At 35.1% G+C, this 23,740-nt stretch overlaps 2 protein-coding genes and 1 long non-coding RNA gene across 5 annotated transcripts; all 3 read right to left on the bottom strand.

Annotated features, from left to right (window-relative positions):
- LOC107605352 lies at positions 338-6,631 on the bottom strand. 3 transcript variants are annotated; one of them, XM_016307211.2, is made up of 8 exons: positions 6,326-6,631; positions 5,788-5,873; positions 3,473-3,551; positions 3,324-3,383; positions 3,108-3,229; positions 2,936-3,007; positions 868-1,034; positions 338-735 (listed from the first exon to the last, which is right to left on the bottom strand). In XM_016307211.2, the coding sequence occupies exons 2-7, from the start codon at positions 5,871-5,873 to the stop codon at positions 932-934; spliced, it is 522 nt and encodes a 173-aa protein (XP_016162697.1). In that variant the 5' UTR covers positions 6,326-6,631; the 3' UTR covers positions 338-735; positions 868-931. The 3 variants fall into 3 exon arrangements, with proteins under 3 accessions (XP_016162697.1, XP_016162696.1, XP_020960824.1); XM_016307210.2 differs by having other exon boundaries at positions 850-1,034; XM_021105165.1 differs by lacking the exons at positions 5,788-5,873; positions 6,326-6,631 and adding an exon at positions 3,708-4,345 and having other exon boundaries at positions 850-1,034.
- LOC107648501 lies at positions 6,804-9,989 on the bottom strand. Its single transcript, XR_001621951.2, has 2 exons — positions 9,642-9,989; positions 6,804-7,140 (listed from the first exon to the last, which is right to left on the bottom strand). It is a non-coding gene; the product is annotated as an uncharacterized LOC107648501 (long non-coding RNA).
- On the bottom strand, positions 13,182-15,247 carry LOC107647634 (mitochondrial metalloendopeptidase OMA1-like). Its single transcript, XM_021105166.1, has 3 exons — positions 14,501-15,247; positions 14,238-14,396; positions 13,182-13,691 (listed from the first exon to the last, which is right to left on the bottom strand). Exons 1-3 carry the CDS (start codon positions 15,143-15,145, stop codon positions 13,635-13,637), a joined length of 861 nt encoding a protein of 286 aa, XP_020960825.1. The 5' UTR covers positions 15,146-15,247; the 3' UTR covers positions 13,182-13,634.

The raw sequence follows: 23,740 nt of genomic DNA on the forward strand, positions 1-23,740 counted from the left end.
TATCTCATTGGCCATAGATCTATTATTTTAATGACTAATAAATTAATCAAATTAATTAATTAATACACATAATAAATCTGTTTTAATAAATTAAAAAAATAAATTAAGAAATACTACCAAATCAAATTGATATAAATTATAATAAATTATATGATATTTAAATATCTAATCAAATTAATTAATTGATATAATTAGTTTATCGTAATAACTTGTATTTAATGAGTTAAAAGAAACAAATTCTAAAACAAACATGCTACTTTAGCTCTATCATTAAATGCAAAAATCCAATTTTTATATAATAAAATAGATAGATTGTTAACATTTTTTCAGAAAATTAATAAAATATTCCAGGATTAATTGTTCCAATAATTATGTATCAACCAAACAAAGGGATAAATTTTCAAAGAAAAAAAAGAAGGATTCGTGATTGCTGGGAGTAGCATTCCCAGAAATCTTACCGAAAGGGTCTTTAGTCATTTCTCTCCTCCACGGAACCTTTAACGCTGTCAAACTTTTCCACTACTTCATTAAGAGCTACTACATCAAATCAAAATTAAGTTCATTTTGATTAATTATCCTTAGTAACAACAAATCCGATAACTAAATTACAGAACTGTTATCTCGTCTGTCATGTCTTGACTTCGATATTCATTAATGGTTGAATTTCCAGAGCCATCAAAATCCCAGAGCTCCATCACACGTCTTTGACATTGATATTCATGAATGGTCGAGTTCCTGGGAAATAGTGGCGGCCATAAAAAAATCACAATAATAAAATAAAATAAAAAAACTAATACATACAGCCACCAGAGATGCTAAAAGGTTTTATTTATTTAGTTTTTTGCTTACTGCTTGTCAAATACATACGATGCAGTATTTCCTGACTTCCTCTTCACTTGCCTCTATCAAATAATATGGCAGAAAATTGGGTTCAGATCTTGTGAACACTAAAACCTGAATCCTCTGATGTCATATTCTCGTTCCAATTCTCATATTCTTCCCCACCAAAGACCACTTGCTTGATTCCAACAAAACTATCGTAAAATAAATAAATAAATAAGTATCGAAAAGAATAAGATTAGAGCTCTCAACATTTCTTAGAAGAATATCCATTATAAAGATCATGAGTTTTACACCAAATAGATGTTAGGCATCTAATCTTATCCCATAAAATGTTCTTGTAAGAAAATCTGTCATGGAAGTACATGTATTACGCTCCAATCAAATAGTCCAAATAGTAGCGAAAAATGCACAATGCTGCAAACATTTTGGCTCTTTTTCTTCTAACAAACCAAGTCAATAGAAAATGTGAATTTGACACTGAATTTGCCTTCCACATAAAACAAATAAGGGGAGATAGTCTTATTAGACCTTTGAACTGGAACATGTATTCATAATTTCATATTAATTTTGACTAGATGGAAATAGCTTGTATTGGAGGAATGAGTGAAAAGTTGGAAGAATTTATAACTAAAACTACCAAAAGAGTCAAGAGACCATATTCTTTTGTAGGATTAGAAGACAAAGAAAAGCCATCAAGGAGACTGTAAGAACCTGGCATCTAGAGAAAGTGGAAGAATGAAACAGTAATAGAAGGGCAAGGGAGATGCAAATATCAGTGAGATATCACCCAATTTCCCAGCATTTGCTTGTATTATGCAGTAAAAGGACATAGTGATCCCAGCGAGTGATCCCACCAAGTATCCAAAGTGCCACACCAAAGGAAAACTTCATAATCTTTTCAATTGGTGTTTGCCACTCCTACTGAAATATGGAACAATGATAAGTAGTACAGAGATAACTAGAGAGTCAAGATTGAATGAGCGTGATGATCCTCATGTATCCTCAAGCTGGCATCAATGCTCGAGCTAAGTTTGGTCTCGGGAGGAAAATACACCCTTGACAACCTTGATCTGTGATCCCAACTCCCTCAATTGTCAAGGTAAGTGCAAAACCAGATTGCAAGCGGAATTAGCTAGTCCTCCAAGTGTCACCATTTGAGCAACCAAGTCCACCACTAGAGTATCAGTCGTGCATTATCTGAATATCTTCAATCAACGCATTTCACTGGGATATGAGATCCACAAGCCAGCCTCCACACTACTGTTTCACATGTCACTAGTGCCGTTTTATTTGTCAGTGTATTCTGGTCCCTTTTAGGTGCTTTGTTTCTTGTCTTTGGTACAAAGTTTACTATCATGGTATGTTCACGAGAAAATACCTTCCACTACTTCTGAAACTCAAGAAATCACCTTGTTTCTCTTATTCAAAATAGGCAAACATAGTAATGATCCTATGACAGGTATCTTCTCTAATACTCCATAAGTCACCCTAAAAGTTGAACTACAAGAATTTGTTAGCCTGGATTAAGCTTTTGTTCCTAGGTCAGACAAAATCATTTAAGTTCAAGTTTGAGGAGCAACAAAAAGTTTGATTCAGCAGAAGTTACCAACCCAATGGTGACTCAGCTCTCGCTTTCTATCTTTAAAAACTTACTCTTTACAGGACCCAAATACTAAACTTTAGAATATGACTCCATCTATTCACTAATAATATTCAGTGCAAATATGATATAGATTTGAAGTTAGCCTCTTATAAGCCAGGAGACCATGACATTATGATGTCTGTTAACTCAAGTACATGCAGCTGTAGAAGAAATGAAAATTTTCTGGTAACTTGATAATCTCCAGGGATTACTAACCAAGTCAGATATTGTTGGCATTTCATATTTTTTGCTTTATAGTTTCTAGATATCAACCAAGCATTGACCTAATGAATAAGCTCTATTTACTACTGTTATTGCTCATGCAAATTATAAAAAACTGTTTGTTTCCAGATGATTTTAGTTGGGGTGTTGCAGAATTGTAGTTTTTCTTTTCACTGTAAACGACTAAACTAATGTATCAATGGAATTGAGAGAAAGTAGAAATCATACTCAGAACTTATCTGTGTTAATGCATTTATCAAGACATCCAAAAGCAGCGGTTCACTGGTTCCAATATCTACCCTGTCATTTCACAACGAAAAATTATTAGTATTTGCACTTTAAATCCCGCTAATCTACAAACAGTTATTAACAAGGAAAGACTATACAACTAGTTCTGCACCATATTCGAGCCAAGTTGTCTTGAACCTCAAGATCCCCAATGTTGTAAAATGTAGTTGGCGTCACATTAGCTCCTTGAATAAAATCATAACTTGGCCGTTTCGTGATCGGAGATTGTGATAGCTGCAGGAATAATGATAATTCTATAAGCAACAATATCAAGCCTAAATTCCATTAAAAGAGAGTATTGCATCCTTGGAAGAAGAGAAAAATTTACTTGCATGTTCATCGAATTGCATCCACCAAGACGTCCAACAATATGCCACGATCGAATAGTCTGCAATGACCCACATTCAACAAAACATCCAGGCAGAAGCATATGCATCATGATGAATATGCAAAAACAACATAGACAAAGTTCCTTACATCACATATTAAGGAGATGTCTTTTTCCAGTGGTGTATTGTAAAATTCAAGCCATATATATGAGTTTGAAAAATCAAATCTGAAAACACCAATGTCAAAAGCCAATAAGAAAAATGAACATTTAATTATTATATCACACAGATACTGTTAATTAAGCAAAGTAGAGAACCACACATTCTAGCTATTAAGGAGGAAGAACCACTCCTTAAATACAATATCAAGCATCACATATTACCCGATGTGCAACTTTGGGCATCTCATAATACTCAAGTCCCTAACAATACACCGCCCCTGGAGAGTTGACGTCCAAAGCAGCTTCACTCTATCGACATTGACCAATGATAGCCACTTGGCTATCAGTTATCAGTGTTCGATATTCACCTTAATCCAGCCTAGAGTAGCCCTTTCCATGGCGCTGACAACTAGGCTCTAAAACCATTATTAAGTACTTAAGAAAAGTAGGGAACCCCACCTCAAAAGCTAGCTATTAAGGAAGGAAACCACTCTTCTTATCCCATACTACCCTATGAGGGACTATAGGCACCCAATATTACCGAAGTCACTAACTGATACCAACACAAAGCAAATACAAGAGGATCAGGTGGAAATATTGTCGAGATGAAGGATATGGTTGAGAACAAAACAAGTGGCCCAAATACAGTTACAGAAAGGGAATACAAGATTTGGTTACTGAAAACAGAAGACAGCATGTGATTAAATGAGTAACAGGAAGCAAGAACAGCACCTCTGTGCCACCCCAGCCCAAAAAAAGAAGAAACTGGGAACAAGAAGAGGAGAGCATGGTACGGCAGTGTAGCACTAATTCACCCATGCAATGAGAACTACACAAAAGGAACTCCAAATTGAGTTTTGATTTTTGTTGATAAATATTTTTGAAAAATTAGAAAAATAACGTAAATCTACTCGACATTAAAAATAGTCAAGTTCAGTGTAATTGATCATAAATAAAACAATAAAAAGTGACAAAGTATCATGACCCAAAAGAAGACACAGTACAACTTGGAACTTAAAACATCAAATCAACTAAAACAATGGGAGACATGACATTACTATTACTCCATTAGGAGGACCAAAAGTGTGTACCCCTAGTTGATATGATTTACCAAGCAAGCTAGACAGAGAGGATAGGCTAGGTACCATTCTTTGGAGTTTGGCAAGGATAAGATGACAAATTGGGCATGGCTATACAAGGGTTTAAGGTGAGAGTACATGCACCAAGTCCTGCTAGAGCCAATAGCAGCAGGACTCACATCCGTCGCCAATCAGTTATGATGAATTATGGTTTTGTAGGAAGATAGAATCTTTGGTAAAGGAGATCTAAGAATTATATGAATGAGTTAAACGGCTAAGAAAAAGGAGATTACATGGAGACCCAGAAAAGTAAAGGACAGAATGAATTCTCATTTTGTAGAAAGATGGTATTTAGTAAAAGAGATTAACCAATTATGAGAATGAGTAGAAGAGCTAAAAGAAAGGAGATTACATGAAAAACCAGAAATGATAAGGAATGAGCAGTGCCAACCCCTTTGAGATTGCCTTTTATAACCATTAGCTAAGGTGACAACTGGCAAACAACCCGAGTGGAGAAACTAGATAAAAGGGCTTTATTAACAGAGGCACGAATAGTGTCAATAAATAAAGAATCCAAAGACCGAAGAAATTAATTGAGGGAAACAATAAAAGAACTACAAATGACCAGAATAGAAATCGTGGAACTAGAGTTCTAGAGCAGTCAATGGCTTTAGATGCACATGAATGGTTTTACATGAAACAATTTAAACTTTTCAATGGTCTTTATTGTCAAATTCCTTCTATACTACCTGTAATAAGAAAAATTATACCACTATTAAGTATAATCGTATCATATACTTTTGACCAACAGAAATACTGCTCTAGTGTCATACACGATAGTAGGAAAGAGAAAATGACAGAGTAGTATAAATAAGTTGACCAATCCAATCACTATACCAATTTACTAACACCAATAATTTCAATGTCTCGACTATACATCTTTAGAACTTCATAATGATAAATCCTCACAACTTTGCAAAAACTTCTCAATGCAACAAATTATGCAAGCTCCCAATCCCTCTAACGAAAGCACCTTATTGTAAGATGATTACTGCGAATATAATGACAATTTATAATTTAATAAATGAAATAAAACATCAATAAAGTAAACACTAGTAACTCTCTTACAGAAAACTGAGAAAAACTGAAAACTTGACAAGAAACAGGAAACTGCATGCTGCCCAGTACAAACACATGACACACATTTGAATGTTTAAACATACTTGTTAACGGACACTTTCATTGGTACTCCTGATCCCGTCTTTGTGTGCAGTATTTTGTTCCTTTTTTTCCTAATTCTGTCTTCCATCTGCAAATCGAAATAGTTCATGTGACATAAACACAAACAATATCCCCAGCTTAACTGTCGGAATCTGTAGGTACAATAATTAGAACCCCAACTCATGTATTTAGGATAAATATAGATGTTTGTATATTTGCAAATATATCTATATTTACAATTCAATGTATATTTTATAGGACCGGTTCCATCACGTAGTGGTGAGACACGAATTTTATAAACCGTTCTCTTTTTTTTTCTCTCTATCAACAGCAACAAAATTCAAAGAAACTTGAAGCTACTCCTCCATATTTTTCTTTTTGATCCTTTTACTAGGATGATCCATTTTTCCCCCTCAATATGAAATGTAAGAAGGCCATCCTTAAAACATTGGGATCTAAATAACGCCTACTAGTACCAAGATAACATCTTACTACTCAATGCTAGAAATTATGGCACCATCTAATACATGAGTTACTTACTTTGGATTGAGCCTTTTGGGGATCATCTAGTAAACTCCCAAGAATATCAGCAACTTCTGGATCTCTCTCATGATCTTTCTCTGGCCTACCTGTAAATGGTCCTTGGCCATAATACCCACCAACATCATTATCTTCTTTTAACCCCTCTAAATCAATGTCTTTTGTTTTCCTTCTTCCATATATTTCTTGAGCCAAAGTCTCACTACTACCATCATCATCAGCAAGATCTTCCTTAATGAGATCTATATTGAAGTCCTCACCATTCAAGTTTGTAATCCCACCTCTAGAACAGCATAAGGGCAATTACAAGCCACCATTTTTACCAAGTAAAAGTGACATTTTTTATCGTTTAAAAAGGTAATTTTAACCGTTATTTTTACCGTGTTAAACAAATAAATTTTTGTTTAAAATTTCACAATAACAAAAAATCATAACCTAAAACAAAATATTACGTAATTCGTAAATAAAGTATTAAATATAACATAGAATTTTTTAGTATTAAAAATCAAAAGTAATAACTTCAATACAAATAAAGTATAAAATATAACATGATTTTTTAATTCTAAATGTCTTCACATAGATTGGCTCCAATTTCTAACAGTATCACATATATCTCATATATAAAACAAGGTAACTAGCTTGGCTAATACCTTGAAAGTAAGAAAATAATGGGGAAAAAGGATTGGTGCTTGCAATGGCATTGCATAGAGGAAGGCATGCAAAAGGATGTAAGATATTCATGTGTTGTGTGAGAAGCTTGTGAATTGTTTTCTGTTGGCTGAAGAATAAAATTTTAGCTTTCGGCCTCTATCAACCTGCAGCAGGATATTAGCAAGAATGAGTAAAGTATATCACATGAAACCAGCAAGTATTACCAATGTGGATAGGATAGCTCAAAATAAGAAATTAAATAAAATGCAAAAATAAAGTTAAAGCTGAGCTAATTTGAAATAAGTCAACCAAAGCCAACAAATTTGCAACTTGTAAGTTGTAGAAGAAAACATGTTAACCTAAACACATGTTCATCATGCAGAATACAAGCCCAAAATTAATGTCCATCATATGAAATAAGAATGAAGTGAAAAAAAGGTGGCAAATGGTCATAGCATGTAAAAAGGTTTCATGAGGAGAGAAGAAAATGAACGAAGTATTTGAACAACAAATGCACCGCTTGCCTCCTTCAGCAAATAAGCAGTTATTGAAATCAGCACTTAGTCACTAGTTCAACCACATACAGTTAAAGCTATCGGCACCCCAAAATTCATAAAACTTATAAGCTGATAACAAACATATTTTGCACAATTCCACAAGTTCAACAAGTAAATAAACAACACAAGTTCCCGATTAGAAATTTGAAACGCAATTAAATGACACAAGGGAGTCAATTGGATCTACTTGAGGTTTCTTTCTTTGTAAAATAATCTAAAGCTTCACGATATGTTAAAATTTTTCGTTTGAAGATGTTCTCCAATTATTACATATAAAACCAACAATGACCCTCAGATTGGACATATAAGGTTCTAAAATCCAGATTGGACATCAAACCACTCAAGCAACCAGGTCAAAAGTTCAGAGATCCAACCAATTGAACTGGGCCTCAACCGGATTCCACCAAATTATAGTAAAAATCTGTTGTATTACTTAATCTAATAGAGCAACTATGGGAGCAGGCCCCAAAGTTGGTGTGGGATGTTTTCAGGATGATTAGAGCATTTTTGCTTCAGAATGTATAATAATATATTCAAAATGTCAGTGTTTGGCTTAAATCCTAATTTGGGACAACATTGAATCCTTTCGAAACTTTTTGGGACAAAATTAGTACATTTGAAACGTTAGGGACCAAATTAAGATTTAGCCCAAACATTGAAGACTAAAATAGTACTTTACCCAAATACAAATGTCATTTCCCTCAAGCATGGACAAAGTAAAAGTTCAATAATCAAGTATGATTCTACAACACAACAAAAAGAAAGTTTTTGCTCAATAGATAAGGTTCAATATGTCATTAAACAAGTGATTTGAATCATTCTTTTTCTACCTATCTCAATCTATTGCTCAATCCTTTGCTTATTATTTAATATTACTATGCTAATAAGAAAAATCAGGCTGGTTTCTAAAGTAGTCTGAAAATTAGCTCAGGAAACCTAGGATAGGTGGAGCAACATATACATATCCGTAGCATCAACATATCGCATATTATCCTTACCAAATAAACTTTGGGTCAACAAGAGTGTTTGGTGAAATCATTTTTAAAATTTAAAAATTCTATAATAGACGTTAATATAAAAATTAAATTTGGATATTAATTAATGGATATGATTATATTAAACTCTTTAATTTTGATAAGCATAACTGCATAAGTCATCTTTGAAAAACTCCACCTTAGGTGCTTTCAAAAGCACCTCTATCTTTTAAAAGCTGCAAGTACAAGCACGTGATCTTTTTTATTTACCAAACGCAAAATGAGAAGTTTCTCTTCGAAAAGCTTTACCAAACCAAGTCTTAGTCTTGTATGCAAGAGGTAGGGGCCCAACATGTAACACCTTAACAAATTATTAGCATATGAAATAGAAATTCTGAGAAACTAGATTCTTCTGGAAGTTCCAATGGCAGTTTCAATAGTTTTCTAACATCATATCCAGTCTAATTCCAAACTATTCTGATCAAGTTATAAAAATTCTATCCAATGTGCAAGTTTTGACAATTCTTTGCCTTGCATTTATCCAATTGCAAATATTATTCTTATAATATATGTGGAACATACATAATCATAGCTTCAACGGAGCATTAACTTTACTCTTCATGTGTACACAGGCATTTCAAGTTTAAACTTACTATTCTCAATTACATCTTCAATCATGAAAGCAACTATCTCATTCTTTTATGATTTAAACCGTAATTCTTTTCTGTTGTTTGTGTACCAAGATTTGATGCCATTAATAGAAGAAATAACTCAATTTAAAGTTACAAAGCATTATGACAAAATTAAGAAGTATACACACAAGATGAAACTGTAGCAAGTTCTGAGACAAAATTTGTGGTGATGACATTGGAGTTGAATTTTGAAAATGGAACCAAAATTCATGCTTTTGCTTCTACTGAAATAAATTCAAATAAAATTTTCATTAAGAAAATAAAACATCATTAGCGACAAGGATTTCGGCAGCATCAACAACAACGATGGAAGTTTCAAAACAGAAGCTGCACCACTAGCAGCACTGCTTAAGAAACACCAGCAGCAGCAGCAACAAGACACGCAACAACGCGGCAAGGAAAAACAATGTAATAAACAAGAAACAGAAGCAGAAACCAGTACCAGTAAGAGAGACCGACTAACAGAAGGCGAACTGGAGGAGCAACGGCGAAATGGAGGAGAGGCAGCGAGATCGATGAGAAGAGACTGGCGTCGCCGTCGCAGAGAAGAGTGGTATCAGTCGGCGTTTAGGAGACAAGACGATGGACTCCGCAGTCGGACGTCGGCGCAGAGAAGAGGAAGAGTGGTATCGGCGTCGAAGAGAAGGTAGAATGGAAGAAGAAGAAGGTGGCCTCAGCGTCAAAGAAAGGGTAGAGTGAAAGTGGAGGACGTTAGACCTCAACACTCAACAGTGCCGCAGACCTCGGAAGAAGGAAAAATCTGTGTTTAGATAACTCTTTAGGGAAAGGATTCGGTGATACTGACATGTAATTTTATGTAAAACTAGACTTAGAAATTAATTTAAAATATATATTTTATAAAATATATAAATTAATTTAAAATTTAATAATTATAAAATTAAAAGTTTTTACAATAAAAAATTAACAAAATAATTAAACCTATTTTTTTATAAACTCGATTTGTTTTCTTCGTTTGTTCCAAAATTGATATTCAATTTTTGTTGAATTTCATCAACTAAGATATGTTTGACTTTTATCTTGTAAAATCATGCATATTTTTTTTATCATATTATTTTTTTGTTATTAGTTAAACAATAATATTTAAAATAAGATGTTGAGCTACTAACTAAAAACATTGGATAATATAAATTAAAACTAGTAGTCCTTAATATTTTCTCTATTATTATTAACTAAAAAAATATATTATGATTATTCATCTCAAGTAGTGAGTAGAAAAAATGAAAAATGCGACATAAAAATAAAAACAAAATGCTTTAGTTTGATAAACACAAAATTTGCATCATATATTAAAATATTTGACCATTTTATATGGGTAATATTTTTTTTAAAAGTTATGAGGGGGATTCAAACTCGCAACTTTTAAGTGAATATGAAAATATTATGCCATTTGAGTTATAGCTCGTTGATTTATATTAATAATATTGAACAAATGAAAAAGTAGGAAATAAATGAAATGCATAATTAAATAGTTTAATGTTAGATGTAATTAACAGAGTCCTCCAAATTGTTGTCAATATTAAAGAGTAATTTGACTGTATATGTAAAACTCATTTATATTATATTATATCAAAATTAAATTTATTAAAAATTACAAAGATTATTGTGACTAATTTCAAAATAAGAAAGAAAAAATGATAAATGCATTACTTGCAATGATATGTAAAGTATAATAGGATTAGAAAAAAAAATAATAATTCATATAAATAATATAAATGAGTCTTTAAGCTAAGTAATAAATGCATATATGAGCCTTTGTTTTTTTTTTCTTTTTCAAAATATTTTATGTTAGAAAAAAAAAACACTAATATTTTATGTTGTTGATACTTGATAGTAATCTGTATATATTTTTCAATCTCGTGTTTTATACTTCTTGTTTGTTCTATCAAAGAGATGTATTTTACATGTAGTCAAACTAAAAATTTAAAATTTTACTTCATTATTACTTTTAAAGTAACTTTTACACAATAATAATAATAATAATATCCATCACTAAGAAGTAAAAGACCAATTAACAAACCTAATACAATTACTTATAATCAATTAATCATCCGTCAAATGGTTACAAATGGCACAAATAATATCAGCAACGTGCTTCACATATTCAGCATATTTGGGTACGAAGAATGATCAGGAAAAACAGGATCAGATATTGGAATTGAAATGCGTCAAACACAATTCGTAATGATCTTTCGCATCTGAATCAGTTGAATTTCTTAACAGAGACTTAATGAGACTAATTGTGTTTGTAACGTTGGAACGAAGAACAACACCAATGGTGTAATTTGCAAGAGTAATTACTAATTAGATCTGCACGGTTTGTACCACTTTAGAATTTTGAACAAAACGAAGGGTGTAGGGTTGTGTTGCAAATTTTGTTCACTTCAACAATTTTGTTGGTTGCATTTGAGGATTGAACAAATAAAAGGAAGAGTAGCACCACTAGAGAAGAGAGTAGCGAAGGTTTGATATCCATAGCCATGTTGAAAAAGAAAAAATTACAGAGGATAATAATGGTAATACAAACTATTTGATTATTTTAGTTGAATTTGGATCTTTTAAATTTGAGATTTTCACTTTAAAGAATAAAATGAGATCTCCTACCTCTCTCATATTTTCTCTTGATTTCACTTATGAAATAAATGGTAATAAATCATATTTTATTTTTAAAAAAAAAATTCAAAATTTAGAGAATTTAAATTCATTTTAGTTTGTTCATATGTATATATCAATGTGAATCTATTTATAAACAAAAAAAAATTTGAAGAGATAACACTATAGATTACTACTAATACGGAGAATGATTCCCGAAAATTAGAATTTTGGAATGAAATTACTCTAATCAAAGATTTGTGTATTTACGATTTATTTTGAAACTTCAGGAGTAATAAGTGGCCACTTATGCTTTATGCGGACAACATTCTTTTGACCTTGACGGTGTAAATGCAATGTAAATATGTAATGAGTCTCCATGGAAATTGAAAAGTCATAATGACATATTAGGAGTCAAAGTTTTGACTAGTGGTCTTATATCCCGTGAGATAAATTGAAGAATATATATTATTGACCTGTTAGTTTGTCCTCTAATATTATGTCATATGGTAGATAACAACATTTTTCGTAAGAAACTAAGTCAATTTACGAAAGAAAAAAAAATTTTATCCAATGACTGATTAAAACTGAAGAACTAACTTGATAAATTTAAAAAATTGATAAACTAATTTTATTAGGAATTTGATTATATGGTAAAAACGGAAATATTAATATGCAAAATATAAATTAAGAGATTATATTACATGATGCATTAGAAAATAAAAGAGTGTAAATTTGAAGGGGCTCATTGTAAGAGGTGTTGATAATTTTATAAACATAAACTGAAGAGTTGCTAAAATTGTGAATTAACATGCAATAATCATCCTTGAAAACTAACTGAAACCGAAAAATATATTTACCTCAAAGTTTTTGAAATCCAAGAAATCCATCCGATTCATTTTGTCATAGAACCGCCCAGGTGTGCCAATAAGCCAATTAGTTCCTCTATCTTCTTCATGTCTGATTTCACTTCACCAGGTTGTGCAACATGATATATTTGATTTGATAGCTCCCTTGTGGGGGATATGATTATTCCTAGTACCTAGTATAAGCAAAAAATAAAATAAAAAACAAAAACATTAAAGATTACGTAATTAATCTAACTACAATCAAACTCAACAAAATATATGGCATTTAACATTATTTTTCTGTTTCTCATCCACCTCCTTTGTCAACATCAATACCATCATCTCCACCTATTGAGGCTGAACCCATAAGCATCCTTCCTCCTTTCTTTTAACCGGTTGTGAAAGTCTATTCTCCTAATTATTTATCCTGCCCCCAGTTTCATATAACCCTTTGTAAGCATGATAATATCAACCTTGCATGTATACACTTGATTTGGTTGTTGCAATAAGCCACTAACATGTATTGAACACATGAAAAAATAGTCCCTTCTACCTTAGAAACACCTTTGAGATGTTAGAACAGATGATCTAATCAATAATTTTCTTTGAAGCGCTGTGCAATTAACACTTTACGTAACAAACATCTATCTATGAAACTAAATTGTTGACAAAATTCATCATACAGAAAATTGTCTAGCTTTTCTTTTGGCTAAAACAGAATTCTTTTAAGTTTCATCTACAGGTTCTTTGTTGATTCTGGTGTGGCAATATAAGTTATGTTGGTCCAAACAAATCCTTCAATACATCTTCCAGACCTAGCATTCTTGTATATGGTGAATGCTTCTTCCATTATTTTGGCCTGGGAGAGCAACTCTGCTCTCTTTCTTCCAGATGGATGAGTGAAGAGATAGTCCCAAAGTGCCCACTCACCCTTGACTTTTCCCAGCTTCTCATACACTGTGGGCGCCACCCGTGGATCATATCCGGCGGAAGCAATTAAGAGCAGGCCAATGTAATCGGCTTCCATTTCCATCCTGAAAACAGGATTTAGTTATAAATATTTAAAAAAGGAAAAGTTTCCACTTCAACAAAATATCTACCAAGAAGAACAATTACAAGGAGCATGCATGATTATTTAAGTATAATCAGAAATTTAAAACAACATTGACATGCTGATAGATGGCACACAATAATGTCTCAAGGGAACTACAATTGAGGATGAATGAGGAAAGACATGTCAAAATTTGATTACTGTATCACAACACCAGAGTTTCAAATGAATTATTAAGTCCCATCTCACTCAGAAATTTTATTCAGAAAAGATATCAACTATCATTTACTCAATTGAAATGATGGTAAAGCATATGGTAAATGAAATGGAGTTCTTATTTGCTTGGAACTATCAAAACCTTCTATGAACTAATAATATGTTATGTGGAATAAAGCACTAAAGCAATCCACAACAGCATTCTACACTATTTAGAGAGCCATGAGCCCATGACAAACATAATGTTAAGTAAAATGCAACAAGTATAATCAAAGAACCACAGAGGAAATTGACTTATTAGAAAGACATGAACGAAGTTATACAGTCGATTGAATGGTAGGCTCAAGAAAAGAGAAGACATTATGGTGACGATTTCCGGGGTGACAAATCGATAAAGAATAAACTGCAGGATAGCAAACCACAATTTCTTCGTCATATATTCAGCGGTGTGTCGGGCCAAAGCATGACCAACCTAATTAAGAAGAAAAAACAGACAAATAAGCATAGATATCTTTCAAGAACCTCCTACAAATCTTAAACTGAAAAAAGAATTAGTTAAACAAAGCACAATTATACCTCATGTCCAATTATAGTAGCAATCTCAGCATCACTTTTAAAATGCTCTAACAATCCGGTGTATACAACAATCTTACCACCAGGTAGCCAAAAGGCATTGACTTCCGACTCATTGACAACAAGCACCTCCCAATTCAATCCATGGAGATGCGAGGCAGCTGCCCCTTTCTTTCTACTTTGCTGAACCCAACTGTCATCAAGGATTTCATCTTCCTTGTGCCAACCACTCTCTGCCTTACAATAAGCACTAGCATCACTCCAAACTTGTTCCTTGCTCAACCCTCTCTGCAAGGTATCAATGATTTCCATTGATATCATCCTTATCCTCACACTCTCAGGGTGTATGGGAGGCAAGATCCTTCCCTTAAAACTCGCCTTCTTTATCTCGAATTCAGCCTCACCAAGTTGCCTCTCCATGTCATTAGATAACAAAATGCAGCGGGTTCTCTTGGTATATGGAACTGTTTCTAAATCCCAAAAATGCATAGTAATCAATATCCCTGACCCAACCAACACAACAAAGAATACAAGTCTATGATTCCGAATATTTCGGTAGCGAACAATGATCAGTTGGCGAATCACTAGAAACACGACGAACGTTAACCATGATGCCATAACACCATCAGAAGCAGCATAATGCGCCATTGTCGTAACCGAAATGCGTCAAGTAATGATCTTTGGCATCTGAATCAGTTGAAGACTAATGGTGTTGGTAATATTGGAACGAAACAACACCGATTGTGTAATTTGCGAGGGTAATTAGATCGGCACCGTTTGCACTACCGGGGTTTGAGTTTAGAAATTTTTGAACAAAATGAAGGGTTTATAGGGTTTAGGGTTGTGTTGCACATTTTGTTCACTTCCACAATTTTGTTGGTTGCATTTGAGGATTGAACAAATAAAAGGAAGAGTAAGCGCCACTAGAGAAGAGAGTAACGAAGCTGTGATATCCATAGCCATGTTTGATAATAATAATAATAATAATAGTAATACAATCTATTTGATTATTTATAAACAAAAAAATTTGAAGAGACACATTCTGGATTACTACTAATAAGGAGAATGATTACCGAAATATTAATTAGAATGTTGGAACGAAATTACTTTAGTACCAATGATTTTTCGTTTTATTTTGAAACTAGAGGAGTAATAAATGGTCACTTATGCTTTATGCGGACAACATTCTTTTGACCGTGACCGTGACCGTGTAAATGCAATGTAAATATGTAACGAGTCTACATGGAAATTGAAAAGTCACAATGACATATTAGGAGTAAAAGTTTTGACTAGTGGTCTTATATCCCATGAGATAAATATGAAGTAAAGATTTATTTAATTTATTTTTATGTGAAATTAATAATTAAAAATTATTAGATAAATATATATTAAATTATTTAATAAATTTACATGAACATAATTAAAATAATAATTATATCATATGGTAGATAACATTTTTCATAAGAAATTAGTCAATTTGTGGGAAAAAGAAAACTCGTCCATTGACTGGTTAAAACTGAAGGACTAAGTTGATACCCAGATTTAAAAATTGAAGAACTAATTTTATTACAAATTTGATTATAGCGCAAAAACCAAAGAACAATTTGATTGGTATCTCACGATGAGCACTAGAATCAATGAATGGATGTAATATATATGTGACATGCAAAACATCGGGGTCAATGCAAAAGGTTGACATTTTGACTTTTTAGTGTTAACTGTTAAGTATATCGGCATTTATGATGCATTTGCTTTGTATTCTCTCTTTTTTTTTTATTAATCTAGTTGACCAGTCAATGACTTCAACGGATCGCGGAAATTTAAAATGAAACATTAACCGTCACTTAGTATGACATTAGACAAGCTATCATAGTTAAAAAAAGTGTTTTAAATAGTTTGGTTCTCCAAATTTGATCAAGGTTTTATTGTCATGGTAAGATTGGATTAGTTTTTAAAAAAATATTTATTTTTTTATTTTTCTACTACTAAAAAATAATAAAATAAATGTGAATTTATTTGTAAATTTTTTTTAAAAAAAATTATCGTAAATTTTATTGCGAATTTATCACTCATGAAAAATATGTAAAATTTTTGTTACAAATTGTAAGATTTATAGCAAATATCGTAGCTATTTTTTGCATCAAAAAGAGAAAAATATTACTTGCGAATTATTGTTGCAGATTTTATTTTTTGTGCAGTTGGCTGCATCAATTACTTACGATTTTTATTATAGATTAATTGTCTACAAAATTTGTTACAAAAAAATTAGCTACTATCTTTTTTGCAAATTTTGTTAGTCGTGAAGTTTATGTAATAATTACTTGCGAATTTTGCTGCAAATTTCATACATACAAAAAATTTGTAGCTAAAATTGCATCAAAATTAGACAAAAGTGTTTGATTTTTTCACAAAATTTCCTGCAAATTTTACAAGTTTTTTGCAGTAAAAGTCGCTAGTAAATTAGCTGCAAATTCCAAAATCCACAGCATGCAATAATTATCCATGAGCTCAAATGTTGCAGATTTAAATTAGGAGCAAAAGTCGCAGGAAACAAAATTATTTGCAATTTTCAATCAAAATTCGGAAAAAAAAATCGCAGCTAATATGTTGTTTTTAGTAGTATTTGAAAGAAAATTAATAGACAAAAATAAATTTTTTTATATTTGGATATATTTTTTAAAAAAAGTTTTTAAATATTAAAAACGTCTTTTGTTTTTTTTAAGCAAAGTTTTGTTAGCTTTTAGAAAAAGTAAATAGGTTTAAAATTAAATAAAAATATTTTATTTAAAAAAAATACTTTTTCGTTCAAAAAAATTAATCCAAACCAACACTGTCTCTCTAGAAATTAGTTTTAAAAATGTTTTGTCCTATCAGATTTTAATGTTAGAGTATAATTAAGATAAATTAAGATCAGTTAGCATCAATTATATTTATTTAGCATATCTGTATATTATAGGATATTACATTTTTATTGTTTTGATTCTTGTAATACCTATATATACAGATAAGCTAAATAAATATAATTGATATTTATTGATCTTGATTGATCGTAATTATACTCTAACTCTATGTTAGAAACGTAAGAGAGAGTACTAAAAAAAGGTTTGTGTGTATTCAAGTTGTGTAGAATAATACAGTATAAAAAGATATTTATAAATGCTAAGAGAATCGAAATAATAAAAATGTAATATCCTATAAGCCGCTATAATAAATATTCAAATATACTAAATAATTCTAATGAAAGTTAATTGATCATCATAATATATTCTAACATTCCCCCTCAAAGTTTGAAATTTATTTAAAACAACAAAATAAAGAAAAAAATTGCATCAACTAATAGAAAGGGTAGAAACAGAATTGTCGGAAAGAAAACTGCCGCAAAAAAGTGCAGACAGAACTACTACAAGGGAAACGCAGACAGAACTGTCGCAAGTGAAGCACAGACCAAAAATGCTACAGAAAAGCACAGGCGAAACTGGCGGAAGAAAAGTGCAGACAAAACTGTAAAAAAGATGATGAACTGTCGAAAGATGATGAAAAAATCTGATTTTTCTATGAAACTAGGTACGTAGCGGATGATAATGGTGTTTAATTCATTAAACATAGAAAGATACAAACAGAAATGATAGACTAATCGGTAAGATAAAAAAAAAAGATAAAAAACATAACAAAAGACAAGAAAAAATGACATAAAAAAATGTGAAAAATACGATGATTTTACCAAAAGAAAAATAACATATCCTCTTCAAAGAGGATACTATGGGCGGATACTATGTTAGAAAGGTAAGAGGGAGTAGTAAGAAAAAAGTGTGTGTATTCAAGTTAAGTAGAATATAATATAAAAGGTATTTATTATAGGTGCTAAGAGAATTAAAATAATAAAAATGTAATATCTTATAATAAATATTCAAATATACTAAATAATTTTAATAAAAATTAATTGATCTGTCAAACTACAAAATATGTGCATGCAAAGCAAGCTGGCCTCCTCAATCCCTTGCCGGTTCCTAAAGGGCCCTGGATGGAGCTCTCCATGGATTTCATAGTGCAATTGCCAAAATCAGCCGGGTACTCTGCGATAATGGTGGTGGTGGACTACTTTAGTAAAACAGCTCACTTTGAGCCGCTACGGGCGGGGTTCACCACTTCTTCAGTGGTCAAAATTTTCATTGCAGCTGTTATTAAACTCCATGGGTTTCCTTTGGTGATTGTCTCAGACAGGGATCCTATTTTTCTCAGTAAATTTTGGCGTAACCTGTTCGAGCATAGCGAAACACGCTTGCACTATAGCACTGCCTACCATCCACAGAGCGACGGTCAAACAGAAGTGACAAATCGTTCCCTGGAACAGTACCTTCGAGCATTTACCCATTCTCGGCCACAGTTATGGACGTCCTTTTTGCCTTGAGCTGAGTTTTGCTACAATGGATCGTTCCACTCTGCCACATTCAGATGACCCCACATGAGACACTCCACGGCTTTCCTATGAACCTGCTCCCTGGTTACATTCCTAGCACTTCTCCTGTGGTGGAAGTTGACTCCTTCTTGAGGACCCATGAAATTCTCAATGATGAATTGGGCTTCTATTTACACCAGGCTCGAAGCCGCATGAAGAAACAGGCAGATAAGCATCGCCGCGATCAAGAATTTCAAGAAGGAGAGTGGGTCTTGTTGAAGTTGAAGCCCTATCGGCAGATATCCCTCTTCCACAAGGAGCATCCAAAGCTGGGGAGACGATTCTTTGGGCCGTATCGAGTGCAGCGGCGTGTGGGAAAGCTGGCGTACCGATTAGAGCTCCCTGCCGGCAGTACTATTCACCCCGTCTTCCATGTTTCTATGTTGAAGAAGTTCCATGGAGAGCCGCCAGCAGAGGTACCCGTCCTGGCAGGTGCACCCGCCGCTTTTCAGCCTCTCTCATCTGCGATCATTGCATGCCGCACGGTGATCAAGGAGGGACAACCAGTTGAACAAGTATTATTAGATTGGGAGGGGACATCGAGGGATGAAACCACTTGGGTGAATAAAGAGGAGTTACAGAGAATGTTTTCTGATCTTGACCTTGAGGACAAGGTCATTGTTGGGGAAGGGATAGTTGATACAGTCACTACTCCAAACCCATCTCAGCAGCTAAATCCAACAAGGGAAGAAGAAGAGAGTAGCGACACTGACCCAATTGTTAACAAAAGAGAGCGAAAGATGCCATATTGGGATAGGGACTATGTAATGGGTAAATGAATGAGAGAGCATGGTAATAATAGACAAAGTTGTAAGGATCTGATAGGGATTTAAGGGAAAAAAAAGGAGAGAGAAAGGTAGGAACAATCTAGACAGTTAGTGAGGGAGTCATCCCTGACTCGAAGAGGGGAGAGTGAATTTCTGTTATTATTTTTGGTTCATCAATTCCATTTCCATTTTATTCCAATTTTGTTGATGTTTACTGACTTTGTTGATAATTGTGAAATTGCATTGTGCTCTAACATTTGGTACTTTCGTTGAGAGGGTTCTATCATGGAATCAGGAACTCCCATCTTCCGTTTGGAGGATGTATGCGAGCAGAACCGCTCGAAGATCGCAGCACTGCAACGGGGCCAGATTGAGACCATGGCTCAGCTCAATGGTACCCAGGAGCGTATCGATTCCGTCGAGACGTCAGTGAAGAACATTCAGAAAATGCTTCGGGATTCCTTGAAGCTGAAGCAGGTTGTTACTGATCGTGGGACTCCCGGCGATTTATCGGAGTACACAGCGGAATCACGACTTCCGAACTGGCCGAAGGGAATGAAAACAGAGCTACCCATGTTTGATGGTGAAAAGGTAGAGGAGTGGACGTTCCGTGCACGAGAATATTTTGAGCTCTATTCGGTGCCGGAGATATGGAGAGTTCGTATGCTCTCCTTCCACATGATGGGACCAGCATACACTTGGTATCGATGGTGCATCAACAACTCTATTAACCATACTTGGGAGAGTTTTTTGGAAGCACTCTGTGTTCGTTTCGGCCACAACATTTTCCATGATTCCAAGGCGGCTTTGAAAGAACTCAAGCAGGTGACTACCGTTTCGGCTTACCAACATCAATTCGAGGAACTCTCCAACCAGGTAACGGGGCTAAGTGAAGAGTGGCTGACATCCTTGTTTGTAGCTGGGCTGACAGAGATGCTGAAATGTGAGTTGATGCTGGCTAAACCGTGGTCATATGTTGAGTCGTGGCTCTTGCAAAGCTGCATGAGCAGAAGAATCAAGCGGGTGTACTGAATTTGAGACCGCACGGTGGTTGAGCAGCGGCAGGGAGTCTCACCATCTCAATTTGGCACTACAAGAAACCCTCCTACCCACGTGACATCTTTGGGTAAGGCCAGCAACACAGCCACTGCAGTGACCGCCAACCATCGTCGCTTATCGGCGGCCGAGATCAAACAAAGAAGGGATAAAGGGTTGTGTTACTATTGCGATGAGAAATACTCTACGGGTCATAAATGCAAGTCTTCTTACTTGCTGCTCGTTGGTGGTGAGGAGCTAGAAGAGCTAAAAAGAGACAGACCAAGTGACTTTCCACTCTCGGACCATGAACCACTCCATTCTTCCCCTGAACTCTCAGATTCAATGCTATGGTTGGAGCTTACCACCCGGAGACTATCCGAGTGGCAGGAACGTGTGAAGGGTTGCCGGTTATGGTGCTCGTTGATGGTGGCAGCACACATAACTTCATGAAGGAGTCCATTGCCAAGAGATTGAAGTTACCATTGACTCCGGTGCATCAACTGAATGTCTATGTGGGCAATGGTGAGTGCATCGGGTGTGCTTCCAAGTGCAATGATATCCCATTGCGCATGCAAGGGTATGGATTTCATTTGGAAACCTTTATCTTGGATATTAAAGGAGCGGACGTGGTGCTGGGCGTGCAACGATTGATGCAATTGGGTGACGTGACAATGAACTATATGCACTTGACCATGGAATTTAAGGTGGGTGATCTCACGGTTAAGCTGCAGGGTGAGAGGCTATTCCAACCTGGGGCAGTGGGCAATCGGGCTTTGAATAAAATGGTATCGGCTGACGTCATTGCTTCCTTCTTGCACTTGCGAGTCATTGATCCCTCAATTACAAGGCCACAAACTGAACAGGATGAAGCTGTCCAATTGTTGTTATCTGAATATCAAGAAGTTTTCAAAGAACCAGAAACCTTGCCACCTCCAAGAGAAATTGAGCATCAGATTCACTTACAACTGGGGGCTGACCCAGTCAATGTGCGACCATATCGCTACACACATTATCAGAAAGGAGAGATTGAGAGGCTAGTAGAGGAAATGTTGCAGTTCGGGGTAATCCGTGAAAGTCACAGCGCCTTCTCTAGTCCTGTGCTACTTGTACGCAAGAAAGATTGCAGTTGGCAGTTTTGTGTTGACTACCGAGCCCTTAATGCCATTACCATTAAAGATAAGTTTCCCATTCCCACTATTGATGAAATTCTCGATGAACTATTTGGTGCTGCTTATTTCTCCAAAATTGACTTGCGTTCGGGTTACCACCAGATTCAAGTTCGGGATGAGGACATTCCAAAGACCGCCTTCCGTACGCACCTTGGCCATTACGAATTTATGGTGATGCCTTTTGGTCTTACCAATGCCCCTTCGACATTTCAGGAAACCATGAATAAGGTGTTTCGGCCGTACATCCAGAAATTTATTGCAGTGTTTTTCAATGACATGCTTATTTATAGCAAATCCAAGGAAGAACACATTGCACATTTAAGAACAGCACTGGCAGTCCTACAACAACATCAATTTGTGGCCAAGCTCTCTAAATGTACATTTTTCCAACAAGAAGTTGAATACCTAGGCCATGTGGTGGGCAAGGAAGGAGTGCAGGTTGACAACTCCAAAATTAAGGCAATTGTTGAATGGCCCAAGCCAGTGAACTTGAAACAACTGCAGGGCTTTCTCGGCCTCACTGGGTACTATCGGAGGTTTGTCGCAAGGTATGCGCAACTGGCTGCTCCACTCACTGAACTTCTCAAACGCAATAATTTTCATTGGGAGCATGCAGTGGAGATTGCATTTGAGGAGTTGAAGTCAGCCCTTACTGGTACTCCAGTATTAGCCTTACCCGATTTCAATCTGCCATTTACGATTGAAACTGATGCGTCAACCCAAGGGATTGGTGCAGTGTTGTCCCAACAAGGGCATCTTCTTGCTTATTTTATTAAGAAACTTAGTAGAAAATTAAAGGTGGCATCAGCTTATATCAGGGAATTGTACGCTATTACCCAAGCAGTGGTGAAGTGGCGGCATTACTTACTAGGGCGCCGTTTCTGTATCAAGACAGATCACCAAGGCTTACGTGAATTAATGTCACAGGTGATGTTGACCCCTGAGCAGCAATTCTATCTTACCAAGCTTTTGGGATATGATTTTGAGGTCATATATCGTTCTGGCAAGACTAATAAGGCTGCTGATGCCTTATCTAGACAGGGTGATGGGAATCCAGAGGTGCAATTCCAGGCATTCTCAACTGTGCAATCCACATTATGGCCATTGCTCTTGAGCGCCACTGCAGAAGACCCAGAAACCCAATCAATGATAGCACAATATAACCAAGGGTCCATCAACCCTGAATTCCTATTCCAAGAAGGGTTGCTAACTTACCGGGGCAGAATTTGGGTGCCAAATTTTGAGGGTCTGCGCAATCAGTTACTCAAGGAGTTCCATTCTACACCCATGGTGGGACATTAAGGGGAACTAAAGACTTTTAAGGCCCTTGGTAGTGTCTTCTTTTGGCTTGGACTTCGTAGAGACATTCACAAACTGATTCAGGAATGTGAAACTTGTCAAACCACAAAATATGTGCCTGCAAAGTAAGCTGGCCTCCTCAACCCCTTGCCGGTTCCTAAAGGTCCCTGGATGGAGCTATCCATGGATTTCATAATGCAATTGCCAAAATCAGCCGGGTACTTTGCGATAATGGTGGTGGTGGACCGCTTTAGTAAAACAGCTCACTTTGAGCCGCTACGGGCAGGGTTCACCGCTTCTTCAGTGGCCAAAATTTTCATTGCAGCTGTTGTTAAACTTCATGGTTTTCCTTCGGTGATTGTCTCGGACAGGGATCCTATTTTCCTCAGCAAATTCTGGCGCAACCTGTTCGAGCACAGCGGAACGCACTTGCACTATAGCACTGCCTACCATCCACAGTGCGACGGTCAAACGGAAGTGACAAATCGTTCCCTGGAACAGTACCTTCGAGCAT

This window comes from Arachis ipaensis, chromosome B06, assembly GCF_000816755.2.
Source record: "Arachis ipaensis cultivar K30076 chromosome B06, Araip1.1, whole genome shotgun sequence".
In the NCBI taxonomy this organism is placed as follows: Eukaryota; Viridiplantae; Streptophyta; class Magnoliopsida; order Fabales; family Fabaceae; genus Arachis; species Arachis ipaensis.